Here is a 25,204-nt window from a genome sequence, read left to right as displayed (position 1 = left end):
GTCATGGCATTTATTGTATCAAAGCTGTCTTAAAACCTGAATTACAATTGTGCAAAAATATTTATTGCATAATGAAATGCTCTTTTCCCCATCATTATATTCTTTTAGAGGAAAATCACCTAAACTACTGAAAAATGGCTAAACTGGTCCAGCTGCGATCTCTCCAGGTCAACGGTGTTTTCCTAGATTTCAAGGGCTCCCAGGCGTCTCTGACACGTGCCCAAGTGTGGGAACCCTGAGCTCTCTGGTCTCCCTGTCCCAGGGGGATGAGGAGGGCCAGGTGCAGACAGCACAGAACGTCACCAACTCATCCAACAATTTGGTGTCCCCTGGCCAGAAGATGCACGCTTTCCACACACCAAGGCCCCCAGCGTGGTGGTTACGAGCCAGGCCCTGGAGTCACACCGCCTGGATTCAAATCCTGACTTCACCCTTGGGAGCTATAGGACCTGAAGACACTCCTCTGTTTCTGGGGCTGTGGAACGAATGGGGTTAATTACAGCACCTCCCCAGAGGGTTGTGATGAAGTTCAGGTCAATATAAAGCACTTCCAGGTTAGCCCACAGCACAGCCATTGTTTCTGTTACTGTCCTTAATACTTCCTCTCTTACTATCCGATCACAATTATATGCGGTTTGCTCCCTCCCTGCTAGTTGCTTCTGGGCAGGGATTCCCATACTTCCCATACAAATGCTTCCCATTCTGCACTTTTGCTTTCCCTTTCCTTACAATTATTCATGTTTTAAAAATCAGCACACTTAAAAAAATTCAAAAATGCTTATTTCAAAAGGCAAATGCATACCACTGTGATACATTTATGACATGAATGTGTTACATTGATTTTTTCTAACACATATGAGAGTTAATGCATAACCCCTACAATAAGAAAAGTCCAGCTGTGTACCACCAGTGGGCTGAGTATCCCACACCGGGAACAGTGTACTCAGCCTGGAAGGAACCAAAGGGAGGTTCGTTGCAGAGCAGTAGGATACCAGGTTGGCACTGGGGTCCTTTCAAACCAGGGGCTGTCAGTGAAGGGGGTCTGAGGAGGCCTTGGGGCCCAGACGCCAAAGGCAAGGCCCCCCTACCTTTGGTGTCTTCGTCCTCAATGGTGGTGTTGGTGCTCTCTGAAGATTCCTGCCAGAGAGAACAGGGAGGCATTGAGGCCTGCCTGGCCAGCAGGAGGGGGCACGGCCAGTGGGGGGCTGCCCCGGCTGCCTGATGCTGCGGCCCGGTTTCTGTAAGCCTCATTGGCTCTGCCATCCGGATGCTCCCCTGAAAACCTGTCAGTCTTCTGAACCTAACGGGGGGAAGGGCCCAGCTAAGCAGGTGGCTGGTGGTTGGGGCATGGATGGAGGGATGGATGCAAGGAGAACCCTGGACTTTTTGGAGGGGCTGGGAGGGGTTCCTGGGCCCTTTCTGCTTAAGGGATCATAGAGGGGGTGTAGAGGGGCAGAGAGGCACATGGTGGCCACAGAATGGGGAAGGAATACACACATTGGCAGGAGAGGAAGAGAGAGAGAGAGGGAGGCCCAGTGTGAGAGAGCTGGGCTTTTCAGGGAGAGAAAAACCACACAACTGAGGGAGATAACAATGGAATCAGAAGAAGAGGGACATGGGCCACCATGCCACCACTGGAACGTTTAGACAGAGGCAGGGCTGGTGGCTCCTCTGCCACCGGCAGGCCCTGTATAGCCTTGCTCAAGAAGGGCCTCTACGGCGCCCACTATATTGGCCAAACCAAGCCCCTCCACCCTTCGTCACAACTGGCACAAACCAAGCCCTGAGATGAGTTCCAGAGCAGAGGGTGGGAAGAAGCGAGAAGCCAAGGGCTGGATGTGGTATGGGGTTCAAATCAACCTTCATACCCAACAGAGTTCTCAGGTCTACTGTCAGGCTACTGGTCTGGTTCATGGAGTTGGAGGTGTCAACAGAAACACGCCAACAACACGCACACGCAACACACATATTTGTCACACGAGGCACACGTACCAAGCACGCCCTGAGCACCCTCTCCCCGCCCCGGGTTCCCAGTGCAGCCTGCAGGAGGGAGGCAGGAGCAAGGGGTCGAGGCCCAGCATTTACCGGCGTTGGGGAGACGGCAGACACTCACCATTAACTGAACGCTGGAACTGGACTTTCTTTTCTGGAAAAACAAGGAGAAGAGATGGGACAGGAAAAGACACAGCGTGAAAACGGCAGAGAGCAGAGGGATGGACGACAGGGGAGGTTCGGAAGGAGGATGGGCCTCAGGGTCATCCTCAGTGGGCCTGTGCCGGCAGGGCATGGGGGCAAGGAGTCAGGGCCACCAACAACAGCTGACCTGGTGGGACCAGTCCTCTCTCAGCCTAAAGTTCTGGGGCCTCACGCACAGCTGCCTGGGTCTCACAGTCTAATCACCAAGCTCCAGGCCAGGCCTCCCCTGGACCAGGGCTCCTTCTACGCTCCGCTCTGCTGGGGGAAGTCAACCTGGGTCTCGGATGCCAGTTGCCTAAGGCCTCCAGAATCCACAGCTCTTGAAGGACAAAGGGGTGCTCGGGTCTCAGGATGAGGCCCAATCTCTCCTCCTAGACTCCCATGCATCTCTGCTGAAAGGCTCCCAAGTGTCCTAGTCACACATAGCCAGGCCCCTTCGAGGAGTCTGGGAACTCAGCCTAGGGTGGGACCAAGGGATCTCCGTTTAAAACAATATCTCCAGGAGATTCCAGAGCAGGGCCCAGCGTGGGAACCAGTCCTCTCAAATGGCCTTCGAACTTCCGCTTGTGTTCACAGCTTCCCAGCGACTGGCCTAGCCAACTCCTTTATGCTGAGAGAGAAACTGAGGCACAGCCAGAGATAGAGCGGAGCCCAGAATTTGAGCCGTCGGGCCCTGCCATTCAGCCTACTCTACCTTGTGGGAGTTTGTAGCTTTCCCTGTATTACTGGCTATGGAACCAAGGGAAGGAAGGAGAAAGTTCAAAGGTAGATTATCTTCTTCTCTCAGCTCTAAGCCAAGAGTCCTAAAGACTCATACAGAGGGTTGCAGCTCAAGACTGACACTGGATTGCACAGATGAGAAACTGGGGCCCAAAGATGGGCAGTGATCTGCCCGGGTCTCTCAGCTGGCCGCTAGCAGAGCAGAGGCCAGAACCCCTGAGTGCCACTCTCTCCTCTGTCCAGACCTCAGGCACCCACAGCCTGGCCACTCTTCAAAGGTTTATCCTTCCCAAACCATTCACTTCTGAGGCCATGAGGCTGCTCTCCTCGCTGCACTGCAGGGGGTGGGAGGGGGAGCTGAGGAGGGAATACAGATGCCCTTAGGGTGGGTCCTCCAGGGAGAAGCACAATGTTCTGAGGGTCTAATTCTGGGCTGAGATCCTGTGCTCTCTCTCCAGGGCTTCTGCAGACATGGCAGGGGTGGCTCACTGGGCACAGCCCCTGCACCTGCTCCAGCTGGGCTGGACAGCATGACTTCCAAAGCCAGCAGCCTACAAACAGCCCTTCCTCTCCTCTCCTCTCCTCTCCTCTCCTCTCCTCTCCTCTCCTCTCCTCTCCTCTCCTCTCCTCTCCTCTCTTCTCCTCTCCCCTCCTCTCCTCCTAGAGTCAGCCTCACTCCTGGATGGAGCCAAGCCAGGCACAGTGTTTGTGGGAGGGCACAGGCCCTCTCAGCTTGGCTGACAGCAGAAACCTGAGGACTGGCCCGGGGGGCCAGGAGGTTCCAGGCAGGACACGAGGAGGGAACACAGAGCAGAGACTGCATCAGATTCGGACGTACAGTGACAGGATGGGACATGGGAGAGAGAAGTCACAACGGCACGGATGGGACACCAACAGGGGCAGTGAGTGGACTAAGGGGTGGGAGCAGGCGGCTCCTCCTCATAGCAGTGGAGGCCTCGGGGTGGTTGGAGGGGGGCATCGCTTCTTGATAATAGGAAGACTCAGTTTCCCTGAGTCACAAATGATGATACTAACAATAATCCCACACTGACCGGCACGTTAGCGTCTAATTTACAAGTCTTTCACCAAAAGTAGAGTCACATCTCTTAGAACCACCTGGAAGAAAGCATGGTTCTAAGGTTAGCAAGGATGATAGAAATGAGAAGTGTGGTCGAAATTAGCCTCAAAAGCCCTTAAAAGCCCTTACAGTACAGTATTGTGCCATGTCTCTAACTCCAGCTGGCCGGCTGGCCTCCAGCGGCAGGACCAATCCCTGCTTCTTCGTCAAAGCCCCGGGTGGAACCGGTGGTTTGTCTCTAGGACAGTGTTGTAGGAAGATTTCCTCACTTGGGCTGAACGTGTGTCAGTGGAAGAAGCACAGGATGACCACCAGGCTCGCAAGCCACTGCCATCTTCCTTTGCACGGATGACAGAAGCGATGGCCCAGGTCCCCAAGGGAGGGACAGCGGGGCCCAGAGTCAAACCCTTGGCTTCTTGAGTAGAGCCAGTTTCACTCACGGTGAAAACATGACTGGACCCCGGAGAGACACACGGCAGGCAGGGTGCCCCGAATCCTGGGCGAGGCCCCGGGAGACTTGTCTTCCAGCTGGACCTCCCCCTTGGCCAACCCCCAGGAGGGGAAGGAGGCTGCACTACAGAGGGACGGTCGGGCCAGGAATAGCCTTTGAGCTTCTGTTCAACCACCCAGGCTGCCCTGAGAAGTCACTCAGGGTCTGTCTTAGCTGCCAGGAGGAGGGGCACTTTCCTCAGCTGCACCCACTGTGACTAGCGAGAGCCCCACCATGCCATGGCCTTGCCCTCCGGCAGGCTCCGCCTCCTGGCTTTGCCTGGGAAGAGCCAGACCAGAGCTTTGTCCCAAGACCCTGCCTGAGGGAGGCCTTGACTTCACAGCAGTGGCTCTGAGCTAGCCTTTGCCAGGGCCACACCAGGAGCCAAGCAGACCCTCCCTCTGCTGCCGCCTCCTCCTCCACTGACCTGGGCCACAGCATGCCAGCACCTGTGGCCTCTGCCCCCTATCTCCCAAATACAATTTTCCCCAGGGAACCCCGTGCCCCAGTGTCTACCAACCAGGGCCAGTGAGAGCTCCAGCGGCTCCAAACCGGCCACCCCCACATTGTACATCCCCCCATTTCCCTCTCAAATGGTGAGCCAAACAGCAGGTGAGCCAAAACTCAATTCTGAGTTCCACTACGGGACTCGGGATGCGTGCATGACAACTTTAGAAATGGTGCCGGCTTTAGGTCTGTGGATTACCAAATATTCTCTTGAGCAAACTCTGTTTTCAAGACAAATCTGAACCCGGAAGTCCAATAGATAAAACAGAAAAGATAATAACTCTGGCCGGCACCTCATGAACATGTGTCGCACGCCCTGCACCGTGCTAAGCCCTCGACACACGTGATCTTGGCTCATCCTCACAAACAGCCCTGCGAGGTGGACACCCCTGTGAGCCTCTCTGCTTGAACGAGGAAACACAGGCTCAGGGGACTCAAATAGCCAGCCAAGGTCTGCGGCTGCTAAGCCCGCCCAGGCTCTCTTAACCACGGTGCTGGCTGTAACATGGAGCCGTTCCGGCTGAAGTGGGCATGGGAAGCCCAGAACCTTCTCTGCTTGCCGCTTCCAATCCCACCCCACCCCATCTGCTGCTGGAGGTGCTTCCCCAGAACCTTTGGGTTCCAAGGACTTCAGTTTGAAAACCACGGACTTCAACTGATAACCAAATACTTAGGTATCCCTCAAGCACCCAAGACGAGAGGGAGAGTGATTAGATAGGGTTTTGTCGGTTTGTTTTGTTTGTTTGTTTGTTTGCTGGTATGTTTTTAAAGCTGAAATCCTGGAAATCATGGAGTCCACACCCTTCCACCTGCCCATTGTACCTATGGGAAAACTCAAGCCTGCAGAGGGCTAAGAGCAGAGGGGAGGCCCGAACGCTGGCCTCTGAGAGCCAGCCCAGATCCCTCCCATGTAACCGTGACAGACCAAAACCTGCGACCTGAGACTGTAAATGCCACTACAAATGAAGCCACAGAGCCACCAGCCTGCCTGGTGGCTGTGCTTGGACAACATCCCACACCTTCCAGTGTCCTGGGCACAGCCCAGCCCTGGGGCCCTGGCCAGGCAGGGCTCTGAGCCCAGAGAAAGGCAGGGTCTCAAGAAAGGAGAACCCACAAGGCGAGCCAGTGGCAGGGAGAAGGGGGCTGCAGAGAGTGGGACCAGGCCCCAGAGAGCAGAGGGAGAAGAGAGAGGAGGGGAGCGGGGTCAGGGGTGTGTGTGGAAGTAGCTCAGGCTTCAGGACTGGGAGGGAGGACAGAGGGCAGGCCTGGGTCGGGGGAGGCCGGGATGCTTAGCATTGAACCGCAGGTCTTCAGGGGGAAAGGGCACCTCTGGACCCCAAAGTGGAGAGAAATTGCTGTCCATCCTCTTGGACTGCGGTGTATTGGGTCAGGGATCCATTCCTGCCAGCCCACACTTGGGAAAAGGGAAGTTACTCCTCATGGTCATCTCTATCCCTTCCTGGTACCCCCTGCTCACCAGTCCTCCAGCCCCAGAGAACCCCAGAAACCTCCTTCTGATCTGCCCCTTTCCTTGTGCCCACTCCAACCCCAGGCCATCTGCGTCTCCCACCGGCTTTCAACACCCCCCCCCCCAGCTTCCTCCCCTGATCCTGGTGAGAGGTGGGCACCGAAGCCCAGGTCTCTGGGTCTGGGGATGGCCCGGCTGCAGGAGAGACCGCATCTGCCCAGAACACCACCAGCAGGGCCTGGGTCTTCGCCAGGCCTGAAAGCCGGGCCTTCCTGAAGGAAACGCTGCCAGAGCAGGCCCTGGTGTCTCCCGGGGGGCTTACCTTCACACCATCGTTCTTCTTGTTTCCTCCACTCTTCCCTCCTATGGAGGAGAGAAAGTAGAGGGTTACCAACACCAGGCAGGGCACCAGGGCCCAGAGGGCAAGGAAGAGCAGCATCCACGGGCAGCCGGAGGGCAGGGAGCCGGCTCAGCGATCTGGGAGACCTCCTCCTGCTTCTCCTCCCTCCTTGGAGCCTGGGACTGCCAGTGGCCCCCTAGGTGGGCCTGGGCTCCCACAGTTCTCAGCGATCGCAAGTGTGACCCCCCAGCCCCATGGGTTGAGGTTGAGGAAGGTATCCAGTGCGTCCCAGGACTGTGAGTTACTGTTTGAGCCCGGGGATTCCCTCTGGATCCTGGTCACCACCCGTGCTGGTGTGGCCAACCCGGAGGCTCGGCTGCCCGGCCGGGGCAGGATGCTCCCTCCCCAACCCAGCCCGCTCTAATTTTAGCCCCATGCTGCTGCAGAGGTCATGTGTCAGCCCTGCCTACTCACGCCGGACAGCTGCGAGCCGTGTTTTGCCAGTGACAAGAAGCAGATGCCCCCTTGTGGGGCCCACCGCTGCCAGAGCACCCATCCTGGCGGAGGCCTCCCACCCTCAAACTCCAGAGCTCCAGGCTGGGGCTGGCTCTGCCCCCGGTAGCCAGGAAAAGCAGAGCAACAGATCTCAGGGCGGCTCCACCTCTGTCACTTCCCTTTCCCTCCCCCTCACCTCCTGGCCAGAGCCCAGGGAGAGGGAGGGCATCAGCCAGGAAGTGGCATGAGTGCCCAGCCTTGCCCAACCCGACAACCGGCTGCTCAGACCTCAAGCGAATGCGTTACGTTGAAGGAGATGGGGTGTCTATAAAGAGCTTACTTAGCACTGCGCTTGACCTCTGTGCAGTAGATGCTCAATAAATGGTGCCACTTGTGCGTCTCCTGGTGGCCTGCAGAGTGAGCCGGCCACAAGGGGCGTACAAGACGTTGCAGCCCCAGAGGCTTTGAAGGATGGGGCTCCTGGTCTGTCCAGCTTCCCAATCACCCTCACATTTCCAATGACCCCTACCTGGCTCTCGTCCAAAATTTACCCTCTTGTAAGCAAGTGGGTACCGCTGGATCCGAAGCCGAAAGGAATGGCTGTCCCTGCCCCACAGGCCTGTGGCCTGAACCAGGGGCCGGGAGTGCTTGCCCCTCCAGCCTCCAGGGGGCCCTCTCAGCTCCAGCCACTATGGCAAGACTGTGGGGGTCTGTGAGGCCACATATTCTGATTTTCAAGAGAAGACAGAGATCTGGGCTTTTCTGGGAAATCTCCTGATGTTTAAGTGCTGGGAACACTTTGCAAAAAATTTTTAAACACCCTTGCCCCCACCCCACCCCCACCCCCAAGCACACCTAGAGATTGGAAGTAACCCCATGGGCACCATCTTTTAAGTTCTGGATTAGAGTTCTCTAGGGGCACCTCAGTTGTTAAAAAAAGACTCTGTTTGGGTGGCTCATGTTTCAGTTTGAGGAGCTGCAGGATCCTTGTCTGGGGAGAGGATGGGAAGGCAGTTCAGGCAGTGGCAAAAGCTCAGACCCGAAGTCCCAGGTTTTCCCACGCTGGGTCTCATTCTCCCAGCTCATGAAATGGGCAGGGGGACCCTCTCGCGAGGCCTGGGCTGTAGCCGCCCAGAGTTGACCCCTTGCTGCGGAGCCAGCCACGTGACCACAGCAACCTTCTCAGGCTGGCTCCAGCCCCAGGCAGAGGGCCCCTCGGGTGAGCTTTGCCATATCTGCTCGGCTGCCCACTCAGCCTCCGGGCTCCCAGAGAGAAGCCTCTGGCAGCCCTGGTCCTAGAACTCTCCAGTGTGCCAGGGGGAGCTTCTTGTTAAACCCTGACACTAATCCCTTCCCCTTCTCTCTTCGGGGGCCACATGCCACAGGTCAGCGGGCACTCCCTGCCCTAACCAGCCTGGCTCTGGCCAAGGCCGAAGGCTCCTGCCCTGGCTACGGGCACTTGCACTGAGGTTGGTCAAACCTGTGCTGATCACAGGCTCTGCCTCCCCCTAGTGATGCCACCGGGGCCTCCCACGTCCAGCCCCCTGAGCTTCAGTTTCCTCCTTCAGAAAGCAGGGATGGCGATGGCCCCCACTGCCTTGTCATAAAGGCCATGGAGACTGCTCAGCACAGGGCTCTGTAACCACGGGGAGCAGGAATACTGCTCAGTCCCACCCGGACCTGGACCCACCTTTGAGAGGCCTTCCCTCTGGCTGGCCCAGCCTGAGAACCCAGCACTCCTGTGAGGCAGGGGACACAGGCTGAACCGCTGACCCTTCCCTTCCTCGTGGGCCCATAGCTTGCCAACCTCTGACCCTTCTCCACTTCTGGGTGCAGGTTTGCACCACGTGAGCAAAGCCCCCAGTCACGGGGTCCTCTGCAGCTCCCGCTCTCCCAAGCCCCCGGGCCTGTGGGTACCCAGGTATCCGACATGGCAATGTTCCCACTCCTACAGGATGTGTTTGGGGCTTTGAGGTCCTACTACCTACCAGAGAAGTTCCTGGTGGCCAGCATCGTGGTGAGGATGGCTCCCTGCACAGGTTAGAGGAGAGGGTGTGGTGGGGAGAGAAGCCAGAGGTGAGTGGGGAGAGGAGAGACAGAGAAATGGGTGATGAGTGGGGAAGGAGAGGCAGGTGTTCCACTCATACACAAAGCCAAAGCCGCTGCCCCTCATTAGTCCCCCATTCCACAGCCCAGGGACCAACCCCCACCTCCCTGGAGAAACCAGGGTGAACTCAACCTTAGCTGGCACCACTCCAGGGACAGGGCCATTCTAGAAGCAGATATTAATAGGTCCCACCGGCCTGGCCAGAGCTGGTGGATGGGCCCAGGGACACCTGTCAGGGGGCTGCTAAAGGCCACGGAGGTGTCCTGCCTGGGCAAGGACAGTAGACCCTGCACCCCAGGGCCCCTCCTGTGTCCACCCTCCACCCGGGGCACTCAGCACCCACTCTAGTACTAGTACATCCCTGGGCTTGAAACCCTGGAAGGTTAATACAGAAAAGCCCTTTCTGTCAGCAAGGGGGCTGGGGGGCAGTGGCCCTTCTAGTCTGATGCTCTCTGACTTGGACACTCTCTGAGTCCGACAGCCCCTGGTTTTAAGAATCCCTGATTCTGACACTTTGAGACTTCTTCTGTGACAGCTCCCACTAGAGGCTGGGGGTGATACTCAGTTTTCCTGGCATCATGCTGGCCGCCTTGGACCCTTGGCCCAGGTCCCCATCCTGAGCCACCGTGCCAAGCTTGGGAGCAGTTGGTGAGAAGGTTCCCAATGAGCCGGGGCCTCAGTATCTGTCACTCAGCATGCTGATGGCTTCTCTCCTCCGACCAGATGGGGACCCCTCGGTCACTCTTCCTACCTGCTCATGGGGTCCCTGGCAAGGTCTAGGCCATTGTCATGGCCCCGAGAACACACAGGACCTGCTGAGAGGCTGCAGCTCAGGGCCCACCTGGGTCTCCATGTAATTTCCTTGGGGTCACGACCCCTACCCAAGTCTCTGGGCCATTCCTCACCAGTGGTTGGCAGCTGGGGCCTCACCCCCATCGTGGCTTAATGCCTGCTTCTCCTCTGGGGCCTCAGCTCATATGCTGCTTGCCCAGGCAGGCTTCCTGGGTCCTTCCCTGGTCCTTCTAGACCTGGCTCATGGCCCTGCTGTGTACACCCACAGCCTCAGGGCGTGCAAGCACAGCACTCACCACGGCCCCATCATGTCCTGGTTATGTGTCTGTCTCCACTGCTCACCGCCCTGCCCAGACAGCAGGTGTTCAATAAATGTTTGTTGACTCAGTGAAGGAAAGAACAGTGAGTGATTTCCTGGGCACTGTTACTCCCAGGCCACGCTACTCCCATGTCTGGGGGCATGGAGGGTGAGGACCTGTTACCTTCAGTTTTCTCCTGGCGTTGAACTTCTTCAGGCAGTCCACGGTCTCCTGTCTGTGCATGCAGGAGGCCACGGTGGACCGGTGCTGGGGGGAGTAGGGAAGAGGTCTATGAGTAGAAGGCAGGCCTACCCAAGGGCCCCTCAGCAGGGTGTCTTATGGGTGTGGTTGGCATCTTGGGGGAATAATTCTTTGTTCTAGGGGATGTTGTAAACATTCTGTTGTAGCATTTGGTGCACTAGACATTCAATGCCAATAGCACCCCCGTCCTGATGCACTTTCCCCTGAGAACCACAGCAGGGTCAGTATCTCTTGGATAAAGCCCCTCACTCCAGGGACAGGGACAGGACTCCATGAAGGCCTTAACCCTGAGGTCTGGCAGGGTCCTGGGGAGGGTCTTGCTGAGGAAGGCTCACCGAGATCCAGGGGTGCTTGAGGGCCTCAGCGGCCGTGATTCGTTTGGACGGGTTGATGGTCAACATCTTATTGATGAGATCCTTGGCTTCTGGGGTGACGGTGTCCCATTCTGGTGATGGGAACTGAAAGGGGCAGAGGGGCCAGGTTTGCCCAGCCTACCCCAGGCCACCCCTGCGATCCCCCAGCCCCTGACTGGCAGGGGAGCAGGCAGGGGTCCTACTGCCCATCCACTTGGGTATCCATAACCAGGAGGAGTTGGGGCAGGGTGCCCTCACCCAGGAAAAATCAGAACTATGGGCATAGGAAAAGGGGGCCTCCCTCTGCTATTCTGAGGATGTGCCTTATCTGGAAAGCAGCAGGCCTGTGGTTATAGCCCAGACTTCAGGATCACCAGGCTGGGTTCAAGTCTGCTTCCTGGGCTGAGTGACCCTGGGCGAGTCATGTGACCTGGAGGTGTTGTGAGGATTAAGTATGTATAAAACACAGGGCTGATAGAAATCAGCCATGTAAGAAAGCAGTATAGTTTGTAGTTAGAAGCTTAGACACGAGAGCCAGACTGCCTGAGTTCAAATCCCAGCTCTACCATTTCTTAGCTATAGGATCTGGACAGTTATTGAACCTCTCAGTGCCTATACCAGCCGTGGGCAAACTACAGCCCACGGGCCGGATCCGGCCCGTTTGAAATGAATAAAACTAAAAAAAAAAAAAAAAAAGACTGTACCCTTTTATGTAATGATGTTTACTTTGAATTTATATTAGTTCACACAAACACTCCATCCATGCTTTTGTTCCGGCCCTCCGGTCCAGTTTAAGAACCCATTGTGGCCCTCGAGTCAAAAAGTTTGCCCACCCCTAGCCTATACCATAGATTGGTGTGAGGACTAACTATAATAATATATAGAAAGCATTAGAAGAGTGCTATATAGGTGTCAGCTATCATTATTTGTGTGTATATAGATCTATCTATCTATCTATCTATCTCTATAAATCTATACCTAGAAAGAGAAAGAGAAGTTGGATCTAAGGCCTGCCCCCGCCCCCACCCCCGCCCCCCAGCCTCTCGCCTCATTTTGCTGCTGCTTCTGCCTTCTGGAGCCCCATGGGCTAGACCCCATCCCTTAGAGGCCCCCAGTCGTTAGACACAGGCAGCTCATCGCCTGGCCTCAGTCAGCCCTCGAGCTCCACCTGCCATTCACCCCCTGGCCCACAGCTAGAGAGTGGCAAGGAGACCTAGAAGGACTGGGAGGCCAGGAGGGGGGCATCCTCGGGTCCTGGCCTCACTGGCCATTGGCTCTCACTGGAAGGGGCTCAGGGGAAGGCAGGGAGGCTGGAGAGAAGAGTGACACTCACATCATAGGCGCCGGCTTTGATCTGCTGGTACAAGCGGTGCTGGTCCTCATCCCAGAACGGGGGATAGCCCACGAGCAGGATGTACAGGATGACTCCTGGGGAGAGTGCCAGGAGGAACTTCAGCCCCTTGTGAGGAGAAGCAATGGGGAGGGGAATGATGGGAAAGAGGAGAGCGGGCACCAGAGGTGCCAGTGACCAGGGGGATAGAGGGGCCTTTGGAAGGACTCACCGCAGGCCCACAGGTCCACGGGCTTCCCGTACGGGTCCTTCCGCAGCACTTCTGGAGAGAGGTATCCAGGTGTCCCGGCAAACCCTGCTCCCCAGACACACAGACAGGCAGACACACAGAGGGTGCACATAAGTAAACCAATGCAAGGTCCTGCTGGAGGAGGGATGAGGGCTGCCCTGGAGATGGCAACAGCACCTCCTGCCCTCAGATGGGGCCAGCAACACCTCTAGACCAGGGGGGACAAGTACAAAGGACACTGGGCACCGCCCCCACTCCAGAGCCTAGAGCAGAAGTCACTGATCAACCCCAGAGCCCTTCCCATGGGCTCCTGACTCAGCTCCATGAACTAGCACACCCTCCCAGCAGCCACTACCAATCAATTGCTGGTGGCACTCAAGATAAAATGTCCTTGCCAGTCAGCCCCATGCTGAGCTGGGGCCCACTTCTACCCTGTGAGGAGCTGGTCCTGGGATGGCAGGAGGCTGTCCCTCACTCTGCCTTTACCCTCAGTCCCTTGGGTAGGTCTCTTTTCTAGGCTTCATTTTCCTCATCTGTCAAATGAGGGCTTAGGGATTCCTATTTTAAATACCTTCCAGCATTGTTGGGAGGATCGATTGAAATAATGGACAAGTAATCATAAGAATGGTTCCTATTTATTGAGTAGTGTGCTAAGCAGGGCTGAACACTTTCTATGCCTGATCACATTTAACCCTCACCCAACCCTGAGGAACATTCTATTATTGTCCCCATTTTCCAGATGAGAAAATAGGCTAGGAGAGGTGCAAGGAGGCCCAATCACACACCCCATATGTAGCAGAAGCGGAACTGGAACCTGGAGCTCTGGCTCTTAACCACTGGGCAATATTGCCCACTAAAAAGGGTCCCCGGATAGCGGGAAAGACTCAGTTATGCCCAAATCTCAGAGCATGCTGGATCATCTGAGCTTAAAACCTTGCTCTGCCCCTTGTAATCTCCTTTGACCTTTTCCAGGTTTCGTAGCCTGTTTCTCATCTGTAACGTCAGGATAATAATCTCCAGCACTCAGGATGTGGGGGAAAACCCTGGAAGCCTCTAGCCAACAGTGTAGGTATTTATGCATGTGAAGAAGCTATGTTCTGTTTGATTGGTAACCATGTCCCTGTGCCTAGCCCTACCCACTGACCCAGAGCCTGGGTGGGGAGGGACCTCTAACTCTGCTACCTGAGCCCTGGCTGGTCCAACACCTTCTCCAACCTGCCCCTGTTCGGGCGGAGGTTCCTAGAGGCCAACATATCAACACAAGGCTGACCCCCAACACCCCCTGCCCCCACTCACCGAACCATGCCTGCTGCTCCCCCTCCACCTCTATGGCCAGGCCAAAGTCTGCCAGTTTCACCGCAGCGCCCTTGAGCTTGGAGGCCAGCAGCAGGTTCTCCGGCTTCCCAGGACCAGAGAGAAGAGGGGACGGTGGGGAAGAAAGGGCCAGAGGACATGAGCAGGTTCGGGACCTCATCTCCAGGGGCCTACGCTTACAGGCGGAGCAACTGGATAATCCAGAGGCACCCTGCCCCCACCTCCAGCTCCACCCCCAGGGCCCTGAGTTTAGTCCCCAGAGAAAGGACTACCCCACTGCAAGTCTGCAACAGTAAGAACCTTCCTCCACCAGCCATCCATCCCCTCCTTCCCCTCCCCTCAGGGTCTGGACCTGGGGCTGAGGGGAGGGCAGGAGGTGGGGGGAGGGGACAGCCACCACCACAATAAGAAAAAAGAAGCAACATCTACTGTGTTCCTACAATGTGCCAGCCACTAGGTGAAGGGCTTTGCACACATAACCTCATTTGTCATCTCAACAACTCTTTGGGATAGGCATAATTATTCCTATTCTTATAGCCCTGAAATAGTCAGCTAGTTGTCATGTCAGGGCCTTTGCACTTCCTGTTCCCCCTGCCTAATTTGTTCTCCCTCTGAGCTTCACAGGGCTGGCCTCTTCTCTTCATCTGGCTCTACCTTCATGCCACCCCTTCCAGGAAGCCCTCCATGACTACTCTATGAGGAGCCCCCAGGTATCTTCTATCTTAGCTTCTTGTTACCTTCATAGATCTCATTGTGATTTGTACTGTTTTTCCCCATCTGTCTATGTGCTTGTACATTATCTGTCGCCCTGTAGTATGTGAATTATCTGTTTTGTCCACCACAGCATCGCCAGCACCTAAGACAGGCCCGCACATATCAGGTACTTAGTAAGCATTTGTCGTAGAAAGAGGAGGAAACTGAGGCTCAGAGAGGTAAAGTGACTTGACAAAGATCACAGAGCTGATAAGAGACAGATCCAGAATCACGGCACAGTCTGGCTCCCAAGCCAGGCTCTTAACCACTCTAAGCTGAGAGACAGGGATGGGGAACGGAGGTCATGGGGGCCTCAGACAGGCCTCCTGGCCTCTGGGGTGTTGAGGCTGCTGTCTCCTGCTGGGTCTAGAAGAAAGGAAATCGCCCTAGTTAGGACGGAGAGGAGTTAAGAGCGTGGACTTTCCAGTTAGATAGCCCTAGCTTCTGATCCCAGCTGTGGAATTTGGATAATTATTTCACCTCTCTAAGCTTTACTTGCCTCCCAGAACATGGGGCTAGTGCCTATCATTGGGTGGCAGGCGAGTTAATTTCAATCATCCTCGTAAAGTACTTCACAGTGGCAACAGCAAGTGCCTGATAAGCATCAGTACTCATTTCCTGCATGGGGAGGGGCTGGGCTCCAAGTCTCTGGGGACAGCTGGCTTCCTCTGACCCCTTCTCCACTTGGATTTCCAAGAGGGTCCCACAGCTGACCTTTCACTGCCCACAGCTAGATGGGCCACAAACAAATATAGCTCATTACGGCCCCTTTTGTCCTCTGGGGACTGTGTTCCCAACATGTCCTGGGTCTCAGCAGCCGTCCTGCCCTGATTTGATGAATGTGCCACTAATTATTCCATCCAGAGTGGCCTAAATTTGTGCTGCCTCTCCCCCCCACCTCCTCCCGTGCAGGGGCTGCAGCTATAATGGGAACAGGCCTTCGGGGAGAGCCACCCGGCCGTCTGGCCAGAGACCTTCCTACCTATGAGTCTCTGAGCCGCAGGGAGCTCACCTGCGTTCAGGTGAGGAGCCATGGACTACTCATGGCAGTCAGAGGTGGGCAGGGGTTCTGCTCAGAGCATTTCAGCCCAAAGAGGAACCTGGCCTGACTAGAGAGTGCCCAGGGTGAGAAGGGCCTAGAAGTCCTATCCTGAGTGGGAGGACAGCCTGCGGTGACTCAGGAGCTACCACAACGCCACCCAAGTGCCTCCAGGGCTGCTCTGAGCTGGAGGCTTGATCTGTGTGGCCCCAGAGGGTAGAACTGGGGAAACCCCCATAGCAGGGAAGAATGAAGGAGCATTTCCCAATGGTACAGGGGCTACTCTGTAAGAAGTGACTTTGTAGTCACTGAAGACCAAAAAGCAGAAGTTTGATGGATATCCAGAAGTTTGATGGTCGCCTAGAAGGGGCTACTGCAGAAGCAGGAGCTGGATTGAGTGGTTTTTGGCCTTAGAACACCCAGGGCCTGGGATCTAAGGCCAGGGTTCCAGTCTTAGCTCAGACACGACTGAACTGCATGTTCTCAGGCAAAGCCCTGGGACTCTTTAGGCCTAGTTTCCTGCTCTGCACAAAAGGAGTGATGTTATGAGCTACCAGCTGCTGAGGCCATGAGGTCCAGCAGAGGAGAGCTGTGAAGTCTGTGCTGACCCAGCAAGACCGTGCGCTGATGCCACCCCAGGACTCCGCATCTGCTTGTCCTGCCCATCTCCTTCTTCAGGTGGGAAAAGAGAGAGGGCCCGAGGGCCTCAAGACCTGTTTTCATTCTCCTTCCCGCCCCCCTTCCCCCAGCTGCCAGAGACCTGGAAAGAGTAACCGCATCTGTGTACCAGGCACTGTGCTCTCTCCTTTGACATTCTCGCCAACCTGTGCAGAGGTTGCTATGGCAACACCCACTATAAAGAAGCTGACACTGTGAAGCTAGAAAGTGGCCCAGCTGGGATTTGGACCAGGCCATCGCCACGCTTGGCATTCTAGCCATGTCTCACCTGCTTGGCACAAAGCACGCGGGGCTGGGAGCCGGGAGGCCTGGGTCCCGAGCCCAGATGCTCCACCTCCCTAAGCCCAGTTTCCTTATCTGAACAGTGAGGGGAATATTCTCCCTCCAGCCCAACAAGGGGAAATTAAAGGGAACCTGACACCACCGGTGGCTCTGCAGGTGGAAGGAAGGACAGGGGGCGGAGGAGCAGTCCCTGGGGAGCTGCACCCTCGGGCTAGGGGCTCACCTTCAGGTCCCGGTGCACCACCCCCATCTGGTGGCAGTGCAGCACGGCCTCCAGGATCTGCTGGATACAGTGACTGGGGAGAGAAAGGCAGGCGTCACCACGTGAAGACGGGCCCCCCCTGGGAAGCTGGCAGGCGAGATGCCCTGTCAGGCCACATGGAACTCACCTGGCATCAGCCTCGCTGTAATACTCCCGGGCCACGATGTCCTCAAACAGCTCCCCGCCGGTGACCCTGGGGACACAGGCGCCGTCACCCTCCCACAGAGGCCCCAGGTGCCGCCTCTGCTGGAAGAGTCTCCAGGGAGCTAAGGGCGGGGCCTGGGGACTTCAGAACCTCAGCCCCAAAGGGAGGGACTCACAGGGATGTCCCCTGCTGCAACCCCCTTCCTGGCTTCCAGCCCACCCTTCCACTAACTTCCCTCCCTCCCACTCCTGGCTCTTCCCCGACCAAGCCCAGGTGGGCGCTAGGGTGGGGCCCTCAGAACACATCACTAGGATTCATTAGGTTCCTAGAAGCCCAAGGGCCAGGTCTTGGTTTTGTTGTTCAATAGACTTTATTTTTAGAGTAGAGTTAGGTTCCCAGCAAAGCTGAGAGGAAGGCGCTGTCCCTGCCACATGCACAGTCTCCTCCATTATCAACATCTCAAGGGCTGCTGGGGTTTTTTACAAATGAGACCAGTGTCATCACAGAGTCGCTGCCAGCCCGGGAACCACCAGGCCTCTCATTTAATTATGGTTTTTCACTCAATCGACTGGCATTCAAAACTTTAACATTATTCCAAAAGAGAACTTTCTATCGCCGGTAGCCACAAATAGAGACAAAGCTAATATGCTGGCGTTTCAGGATCACCAACTTGCAGCCACTTCTAGGAAAGTCTATCAGGAGAGGGAGTTCAGCCCAGTCTGGGGGCATTTGAGACCCAGAGAAGTCCTCCCTGCTCGGGCCGCCCTGATGTGCCCTGTACATCCCAGAATGGGCCCAAACTCACAGGTCGAAGATCAGGTAATGGTGCCCCTCCTCGGAGATGCTGTCGTGGAGCCGGACTGTGGGAGGAGCCAAGGAAGCCGGTTACAGGAGAGCACACTGCTCCCTACCCCTGCCCCCCCTCCGGCAGCAACACTGCTATTTCTCAGTCACTGAGCACAGTGAGGTACGAGATGCTTTGACAAATGCAGGTGAACAGGGGCTCCCTCACTTCAGGCACTGCCAAGAGGGCCTGGGCTTAAGGACAACAGATTCCCCCCCCCCCTTTTTAATATAATATATTTTGATTGATTTCGGAGAAGAAGGGAGAGGGAGAGAGATATAGAAACATCAATAATGAGAGAGAATCATTGATTGGCTGCCTCCTGCACCCCAAACGGAGGATCAAGCCCACAACCCTGCATGTGCCCTGACTGGGAATTGAATCGTGACCTCCTGGTTCATAGGTCGACACACTCAACTGCTGAGCCACACTGGCTGGGCCAGACCCCTTTTTGGGTCAAAGTTTGGTTTCCTCCACGCCCTACCTCTCCATTTCCTTTCTGGGCAGACAAGCATCATGGAATGATCCTATAGCTCCAACCTCTGCCACTTGCTGGCTGTGTGCCTTTGGGCAAATTTGCTACACCTTTCTGAGCCTCTCGTTCCTTGCCTGGACAATGAGAATGAGACTCTTGGGCTTGGAAGCATACAGTCGGTGCTCGCTCAGCGCTGGCCCTGGCCAAGTGAATATCCCCAATCTGCTTCCAGGTCTGAGCAGATGATAGAGTATGTGGAGGCGGCAGTGACAGCAGTCCCCGAGTTCTGGCATGCTGAAAAACTGTCCTCCCTTCATACCTCATTTACCAAGAACAGAGCCAGGCTCCCAGAAGCCCAGAGCTCCTGAAAATAACGCCTGGGCCCGAAGCCTGGGGCTGACTCCGGGGCCTGCACCCTGCCAGCCAAGTGCAGGTTCTCCCCAGACAGGTTCACACCCTCCCCTGTGCCACAACCTAGAAATGTGCACCGAGCGGGTGTGGGCCGGAGGATTATGATGGATCGCACGATGGGAAATTACACAGCTGTGAAGATCACGCGGTGGTTATCTATTCACTCGTTTGGAATCAGCTCTCAATTATGTTGTTTGGTGAAAAGCAAAATGCAAAACTGTGTGCGTTGTCCTTTTCTCAAGGATACATTTAAGCTTGTATATGTCATACGTCTTCCTGGAGGAGATGGAGATGTGGGCATTGGGGTGCCCTGGGGAGGGGAATTGGAGGAACAAGGGTCATGGATAGGTGAGACTTACTGTTCACTGTTCCTAATGCCATTGGAATTTTTGCTATGTGCATGAATTTCTGACTCAATACTGAATCCCCTAAATTCTTTATGGCTCTCATATCTGCACATAAAAGTTTGGAGAAACACGCATCAAATACCCCAGACTGGGTGCCTACTCCGGGGAAAGGGAAGATGGGGACCAGAGATGGAGGAGGAGGAAAGGGACACAAGATTAAATTTTAAAAATGTTTAATTCTTAAATGATGATATATGTTTATAAATAATGCCTGAAAGATGTTTTAAATCTATTTCAAAACAAAGCTAAAAAGCAGGTTGCCTCCGAGGACATATAATATAATCCTGTTTTGATTTTTTAATCAACATTTTATTATAAAAATTTTAAATGTATAGTCAAGTTGACACCCATGTGCCTACCACCTGGGTTCTACCATTAATGTTTCCTTATACTTGCCAAACTACATTTATATCCCTTCCTCCATCCATTCACTGATTTTAATTTTTGAATGCACGTCAAAGCAAACGCAGGCTTCATTTTTAGAAGGTAAATGTGTTTTTAACTAAGCATTCTGCATTTTTTGTGTGCAGACTGTAGCAACCCTGCACTGGAGCTCTGCCCGGCCCCCCTCGGTAAGAGGGTGCAGCCACCTGCCGCTGCTGGGAAGGCGGCCTGCTCACAGCTGCCTTTCCTTTCTGGAGAACTGCCCACTGCTGAGGGAGCCACCTTGCCCAGCAGGTGACCTGCAGCTTCCAGCCAATGACTGAGGAACGTGAGGAGGCAAGGTCGCTGCAAAGGTCCAGTCTCCTTGCCTTAAGGAGGGACAACTCCAAGATGGAACTTATGCTCCGGAGGCCCCACTGCACCCCTCACCTGGGATTAAGTCAGTTAGACTTGACCTCAGGCCATTCCTTCCCCTTCTCCTTCCTGCTCCCCCATCCCCATCCCTTACAGGTCTCTGCTGGGAGTACAAGTACCCAAATCCCTGCCTCGGGCTATGCTTCAAGGAAACCAGACCCAAGGAGAGATGTATAGGTGACCTTGAGAGGTACAGGCATTAGCTATCATATGGAAGCATAATCATACAGTCTTAGCCCTAGCTGCTGAGGTTATAGGAGATACTTTTAAAATTATTTGTCTTCTCACTTATGGACAATAAACTTGCATTGTTAGTGTATCAAGGCCAAGGATGGGAAAAGACCCTTTTCACCCTGGCCAGTGTGCTCAGTTGTTAAAGTGTCAGCTCACACACCAAAGGGTTTCCGGTTCGATTCCCAGTCAAGGGCATGTACCTAAGTTGCGGGTTCCATCCCTGGCCCCATCAAGGCGAGAGACAACCAATTGATGTGCCTCTCTCACATCAATATTTCTCTTTCTCTCTCTCCCCCCCTCCCACCCCTCCTCTCCACTCTCTCTAAAAATCAATGGAAAAAATATCCTCAGGTGAGGATTAACAACCAAAAAAAAGACCCTTTTCTCTCCCACCTTCCTCTGGGTAGACCAGAATCACCTGGGAATCTTTTTAATCCCAGGTGATTCTAATGTGCAGCCAAGGTTGCGAACCACTGGGGTAGACTCTCGGCGATAGACTCCTTCCTACCTCCTCTGCTCCAGCAGGTGGGAGACGTTTTGACTTTCCTTTCCTGAGCGTGAGAAGCTCTAAGAAGCCAAGTTGCAGCCAGAACCATCTCAGAAAGGCCTTCTGGGGCCTGCCCCACAGCCATTTGCGGGGAGCTCCAAAGAGACGGGGTTCCAGGTCCACCCTCTCACTAGGAGCCTCAGCCCCTTGAGAGAGGGTCCTCGAGGTTCGAGGGAACGGACAGAGCTGGATGGGGGTGTTGTTCCTGAAGAGCTGACTTCAGCTCAGACGGTGCCTTTGTGCTGATTGTAAAAGGCTGCCCCTCTGAGCAGCCAGGCGAGCAGTGGGGGCTGGACTCCAGCCCGATCCAGGGAGAACTCTGGAGTCAGCTTCGGTCCCTGGGGGGTGGCCGACACTGCTCGGAGCCCAGCAGACAGGGCCTCTTCTCACTGCGGTTCTCACATCCAAAACCTCCCCTCCACCTCCCCTCCCATTGGAAGAGGCCTCCCTGACGACAAGCTCAGCCCAGCGCCCAGGAGGACAGCAGAATCCAAGGACCACGGGCTACATGTCAGTCCCACCCCCGGTGCGGAGATCGGCATGTCTGTGCCCAGTGAATTTTGCTGTCACTTTTTTGAATTTTTAAAACACTGTCATAGAACAAACATTCTGTAACCTAGTTTTCATTTATGTGGCTGAACTCACGAATCTCTGACATTCCTGTCATAGTTCTAACAGTTATCATTTTTCTCTTAGAAGTTGAAGGGAAGTCCTTTTCCCCCTATCCACATGCCCCCCTTGACAGCACACCCCTGAGGTCCACTTGGGACGCTAAATAGAATGATTGAGAAGGGCCCTGGAGTCGGACTTGCTGGGTTCACCTCCCAGCAACACCTCTTACAAGCTGTGTAACTTCGGGTGAATTCCATAACCTCTCTGAGCCTCCTCTCCTAACAGAAAGGGAGCTGGCAAGGTATTCAACCCAGTGCCTGGCATCCCAAATGACCTGCTAAACCCTCAGGGTGTCCCCTGCTCCTTGGGGTGGTCTTCTGGGGTCTGCAGGTGGTCATGATACAGAGAGCTACAGTCTGTCAACCCCAGAACCCATACTTACTGCTCCCCGTTATAGCTAGGAATGAGAGGGAGATGGGGTGCAAATCTGAGGAGGCAGCATTGACCTGAGACGGCGGCAATGAAGTAGCAAAACACATACGCGCGTGTACACACACACTCACACCTCCTTTATAGGAACTGTGGGATGTTGTAGTCGGAGATCACTCACAACCTCCTCCGAGATACCGCTGGGGAGTTGGAGCCTGGGAGGGCGCCGCACCGTGAGGCCCGGAGCAGACCAGGGACCAGAGTCCAATCAGAGTTCCTCCCACCGGCCGCCCCTTCTCTGGTTCTGGCGCTGGAGCCTCCACGCTGCTGCTGTTTGTGCTTGTGCGGCCCTGCTCCCCTTCCCAGGCCCAGGGAAGGGGAAGTGCTTTCTGGGTATAAATAGCAGATGGAGATGCTTCTCTCCAGCAGAAGAGTTAACCCTTGGGGCCCTGGGCACAGAGAAACACTTCCCTGGAGGGAGAAGGTGTGGTGGCTGTCAGAATGGGAATAGTCCTTAGAGGGCACCAAGGCCTTGCTCCTCAGCGTGTGGTCTGAACCAGCAGCCTTGGCATTGCCTCCGAGCACGTTAGAAATGCTAAGTGTTGGGCCCCACCCAGACCCAGATCTGCCGAACCAGAATCTACTTGTTAACACGATGCTCAGGTGGGTCCGACAGCACTCTCCTTGTGAAGGTGAGAGAAAGTGGCTCAGAGAGGGTAGTGCTCCTACCCAAGGTCACACAGCCATTTCCTGCAGAACTATATCTAGAATCTGTACTTCTTTCCCTCAGGACTCCGAACCCTGATGGGCAGGGACACAACCCCTCAGACTGTGCAGGGGTGGGGAGGCGAGTCCGGCCTGCCCTGGGCCCCGCCCCTCCACACAGCCTCTGCATGCATTCTATCCCTGGGCAGGGGCCACCTTGCTGCTAGCCTTGAAGGGGCAGGCCAGCCACAGGGCTAGGCAGGTGGGCAGGACCACCGTGCCAGGCTGACTCAGCATGGGGGTGGGTTAGGGAAGTGGGCTGCACTGGCCAAGGCCAAGCTCGGCCTATTTTTGTCTCTCTGGAGAGATGAAAGGCTTCGGGAGTTTTCCTGAAACAGCTTTTCTGAAGGAGGCTGCCGGCAGCGTGGGCTGCAAGGAAGGGCCCCTTCTTCACCTTCCCCCCAACCAAGCTGGTCTCTGAAGAATGTGGAAACCATCAAAGACACCCCTTTTTCCCATCTCCCTTGCCGCCATCCCCAGAAAAGAGAGCAGCTGCCTCCTCACCCTATCAGCAAAACACACACACACACACCAAGATGGGCAGGGGAGCAGGGCCAAGCCCCACCCTGAACCCCTCACTTGTCCCCCAAGAACTTACCGATGTTGGGGTGCTTCAGCAGGCGGCAGATGCGGGCTTCACGCTCCAGCTTCTGATGGTCTGAAACAGGGATAGAGAGACGCCCAGGTGAGTCCCAGGTGAGGAGGAGCCTCCACCCTCTCCATGTCTCCCTCCTACAGCCTCTTATGATCACCATCTCCCAGGGCAGCCCCGGGCCCTTCCAGGCACGGCTCTGGGTTATCTGGGCAGTGAGAGGCAGCAGAAGACGGAGAGGCTGGGTTGCAATGATGCAGAAGTCCCTTCCCTTCTGTGGGCCTCAGGCTCTAGGGCCTCAAAGGAAGAGTGTCCTTGAGCCCCTCCCTGTATTGGACCCAAACTCCATGAAGCCAGGCCAGGCTCCTGCTGCCCCTTCTCCAGCGCTGCCCCTCACACTACGCTCCCTCCAGACGAACCAACCGCTGAGGTTCCCTTCTCTGGGCACATTCTGTTCAGTCCTCTCACTTTCCGGCCCTCACACAGCGATTCTCTTGGCTTGGAACACTCCCCCTCAACCTCCCACTGGTCCTTCACTGGCCATCACTCACTCCTACCCGCCCTTAATGTCGCCCTCTCCTGGCAGCCTGCCCTGATTGCCAGGCTGGTGGGCCCCTCCTCTGTGCTCTCCGGGCCCCTGGATAGCACATCTCACTCTGTCTCGTTGATATCTCTACCCTTGAGTGCGGGGACTTGGTCTCTGTTGCACTCCTGGCATCTACCCAAATGCCTGGCACATAGTAGGTGCTCAAAAAATAACTGAGTGAAAAAACAAATGATGAAATGAGTGAACCTTTCTGAGGGAGTGGGTATTCTCTGCAGAAGAGCTGTATTAATTTGCAGAAGACACCTCCTGAGCAGAGGACACAGAGAGCCCCCCAAAAAATGCAGGGTAGAACTTGTATGTGGCTGAGCCAGAGCTCTCACACCTGCCTTCTAGGACTTTTGTCCAAACCCCTGGGTCTCCCCACTCACCTGGGAGAGAGGCCTGGTTCAGGATCTGCCCCCTGAGGCTGCTGGGCAAGTCATACCCCATTCAGTCCTCCCAACACCCTGGCCGTGGGCATCACTGACCCCACTTTACAGATGAGGAAACTGCAGCCCGAGAAGCCGGGGCCTCATCAGTGGCAGAACTGGGACTGGAAATGTATTTTCTAATTCCTTTCCCGGTGCTTTACGCACAATTCGGTCGTTAATGCCTTAATTAAAAAAACACCACCAATAAAACGGAGCCAATTACAAATGTAGAATATTTACCATGTGCTAGGCACTGTGCAGAGAGCTTTATATGCTTGTCAAGCCCTCACTGCAACCCTTTGAGGGGGTGTAATTACTATTCTGCCTTTTAAGGGGAAGAAACAGAGGTTCAGAGAGGTAAGGACCTGCCCAAAGTCACACCCGTGGTGAGTGGTGGAGCCATGTGTGGTACCCGGGCAGCCAGACTCCAGGAGGGAGCTTTAAAGCCCTGCGCCATACTGTTCTCCACGCCCTGACAAATCCCCACCACCTCTGCCTGCCCCCCAATCTCAAAGGGGAAAATCGAGCCCCACAGGAGGGCTCTCACAAAGACACTCAGAGGTGGAGCCAGGACTAGAACCCTGGTCTCCCAAGGGCCTCTTCAGAGCAGGTAAGCACCAGGGAGGGTGATGAGGATGGAGTCCCAGCCCTTGCCCCCTGGCAGCCAGCCCCCCTTTCCCCGCCCCCTCCATGAGAACAATCACTGGCCATCCTCCAAGGGCTGCAGAAGCCAAGATCAATACTGAAATGTGGCTTTTCCATCAGCAAAGCAATTAAATCCAATCAAGTTTTCATAGAGTATAAGCTCAACTCCCCAGCTAACGACCAGCTGCAGGCTAAGGAGGGGAGGTGGACCCAGGGGCATCGCCCCAACTCCCCTTCCCTCCCAGCCTCCTTCTTTACCCTTTAGGGTG

General features: G+C 55.3%; 1 protein-coding gene across 5 annotated transcripts in view; it reads right to left on the bottom strand.

Moving 5' to 3' along the window:
• CAMK2A (calcium/calmodulin dependent protein kinase II alpha) overlaps positions 1-25,204 on the bottom strand; it is a 60,399-nt gene that overhangs the window by 15,868 nt on the left and 19,327 nt on the right. For 3 of the 5 annotated variants that reach the window (XM_036314296.1, XM_036314294.1, XM_036314293.1), the window contains exons 3-14: positions 23,280-23,339; positions 17,965-18,019; positions 17,142-17,207; positions 16,976-17,048; positions 13,983-14,085; positions 12,669-12,752; positions 12,440-12,534; positions 11,089-11,211; positions 10,676-10,759; positions 9,283-9,325; positions 6,782-6,822; positions 1,089-1,137 (exon numbers count right to left, since the gene is read on the bottom strand). In XM_036314296.1, coding sequence (XP_036170189.1) covers positions 1,089-1,137; positions 6,782-6,822; positions 9,283-9,325; positions 10,676-10,759; positions 11,089-11,211; positions 12,440-12,534; positions 12,669-12,752; positions 13,983-14,085; positions 16,976-17,048; positions 17,142-17,207; positions 17,965-18,019; positions 23,280-23,339 — 876 coding nt within the window. Of the gene's footprint in view, positions 1-1,088; positions 1,138-2,113; positions 2,147-6,781; positions 6,823-9,282; positions 9,326-10,675; positions 10,760-11,088; positions 11,212-12,439; positions 12,535-12,668; positions 12,753-13,982; positions 14,086-16,975; positions 17,049-17,141; positions 17,208-17,964; positions 18,020-23,279; positions 23,340-25,204 lie in introns of all 5 variants that reach the window. The other 2 variants (XM_036314295.1, XM_036314292.1) reach the window with 1 other exon arrangement.

This window comes from Myotis myotis, unplaced genomic scaffold, assembly GCF_014108235.1.
Source record: "Myotis myotis isolate mMyoMyo1 unplaced genomic scaffold, mMyoMyo1.p scaffold_m19_p_6, whole genome shotgun sequence".
Classification (NCBI taxonomy): Eukaryota; Metazoa; Chordata; class Mammalia; order Chiroptera; family Vespertilionidae; genus Myotis; species Myotis myotis.
The sequence above is the reverse complement of the archived record's forward strand: the minus strand, read 5'-3'. Positions and strand labels throughout refer to the sequence as shown.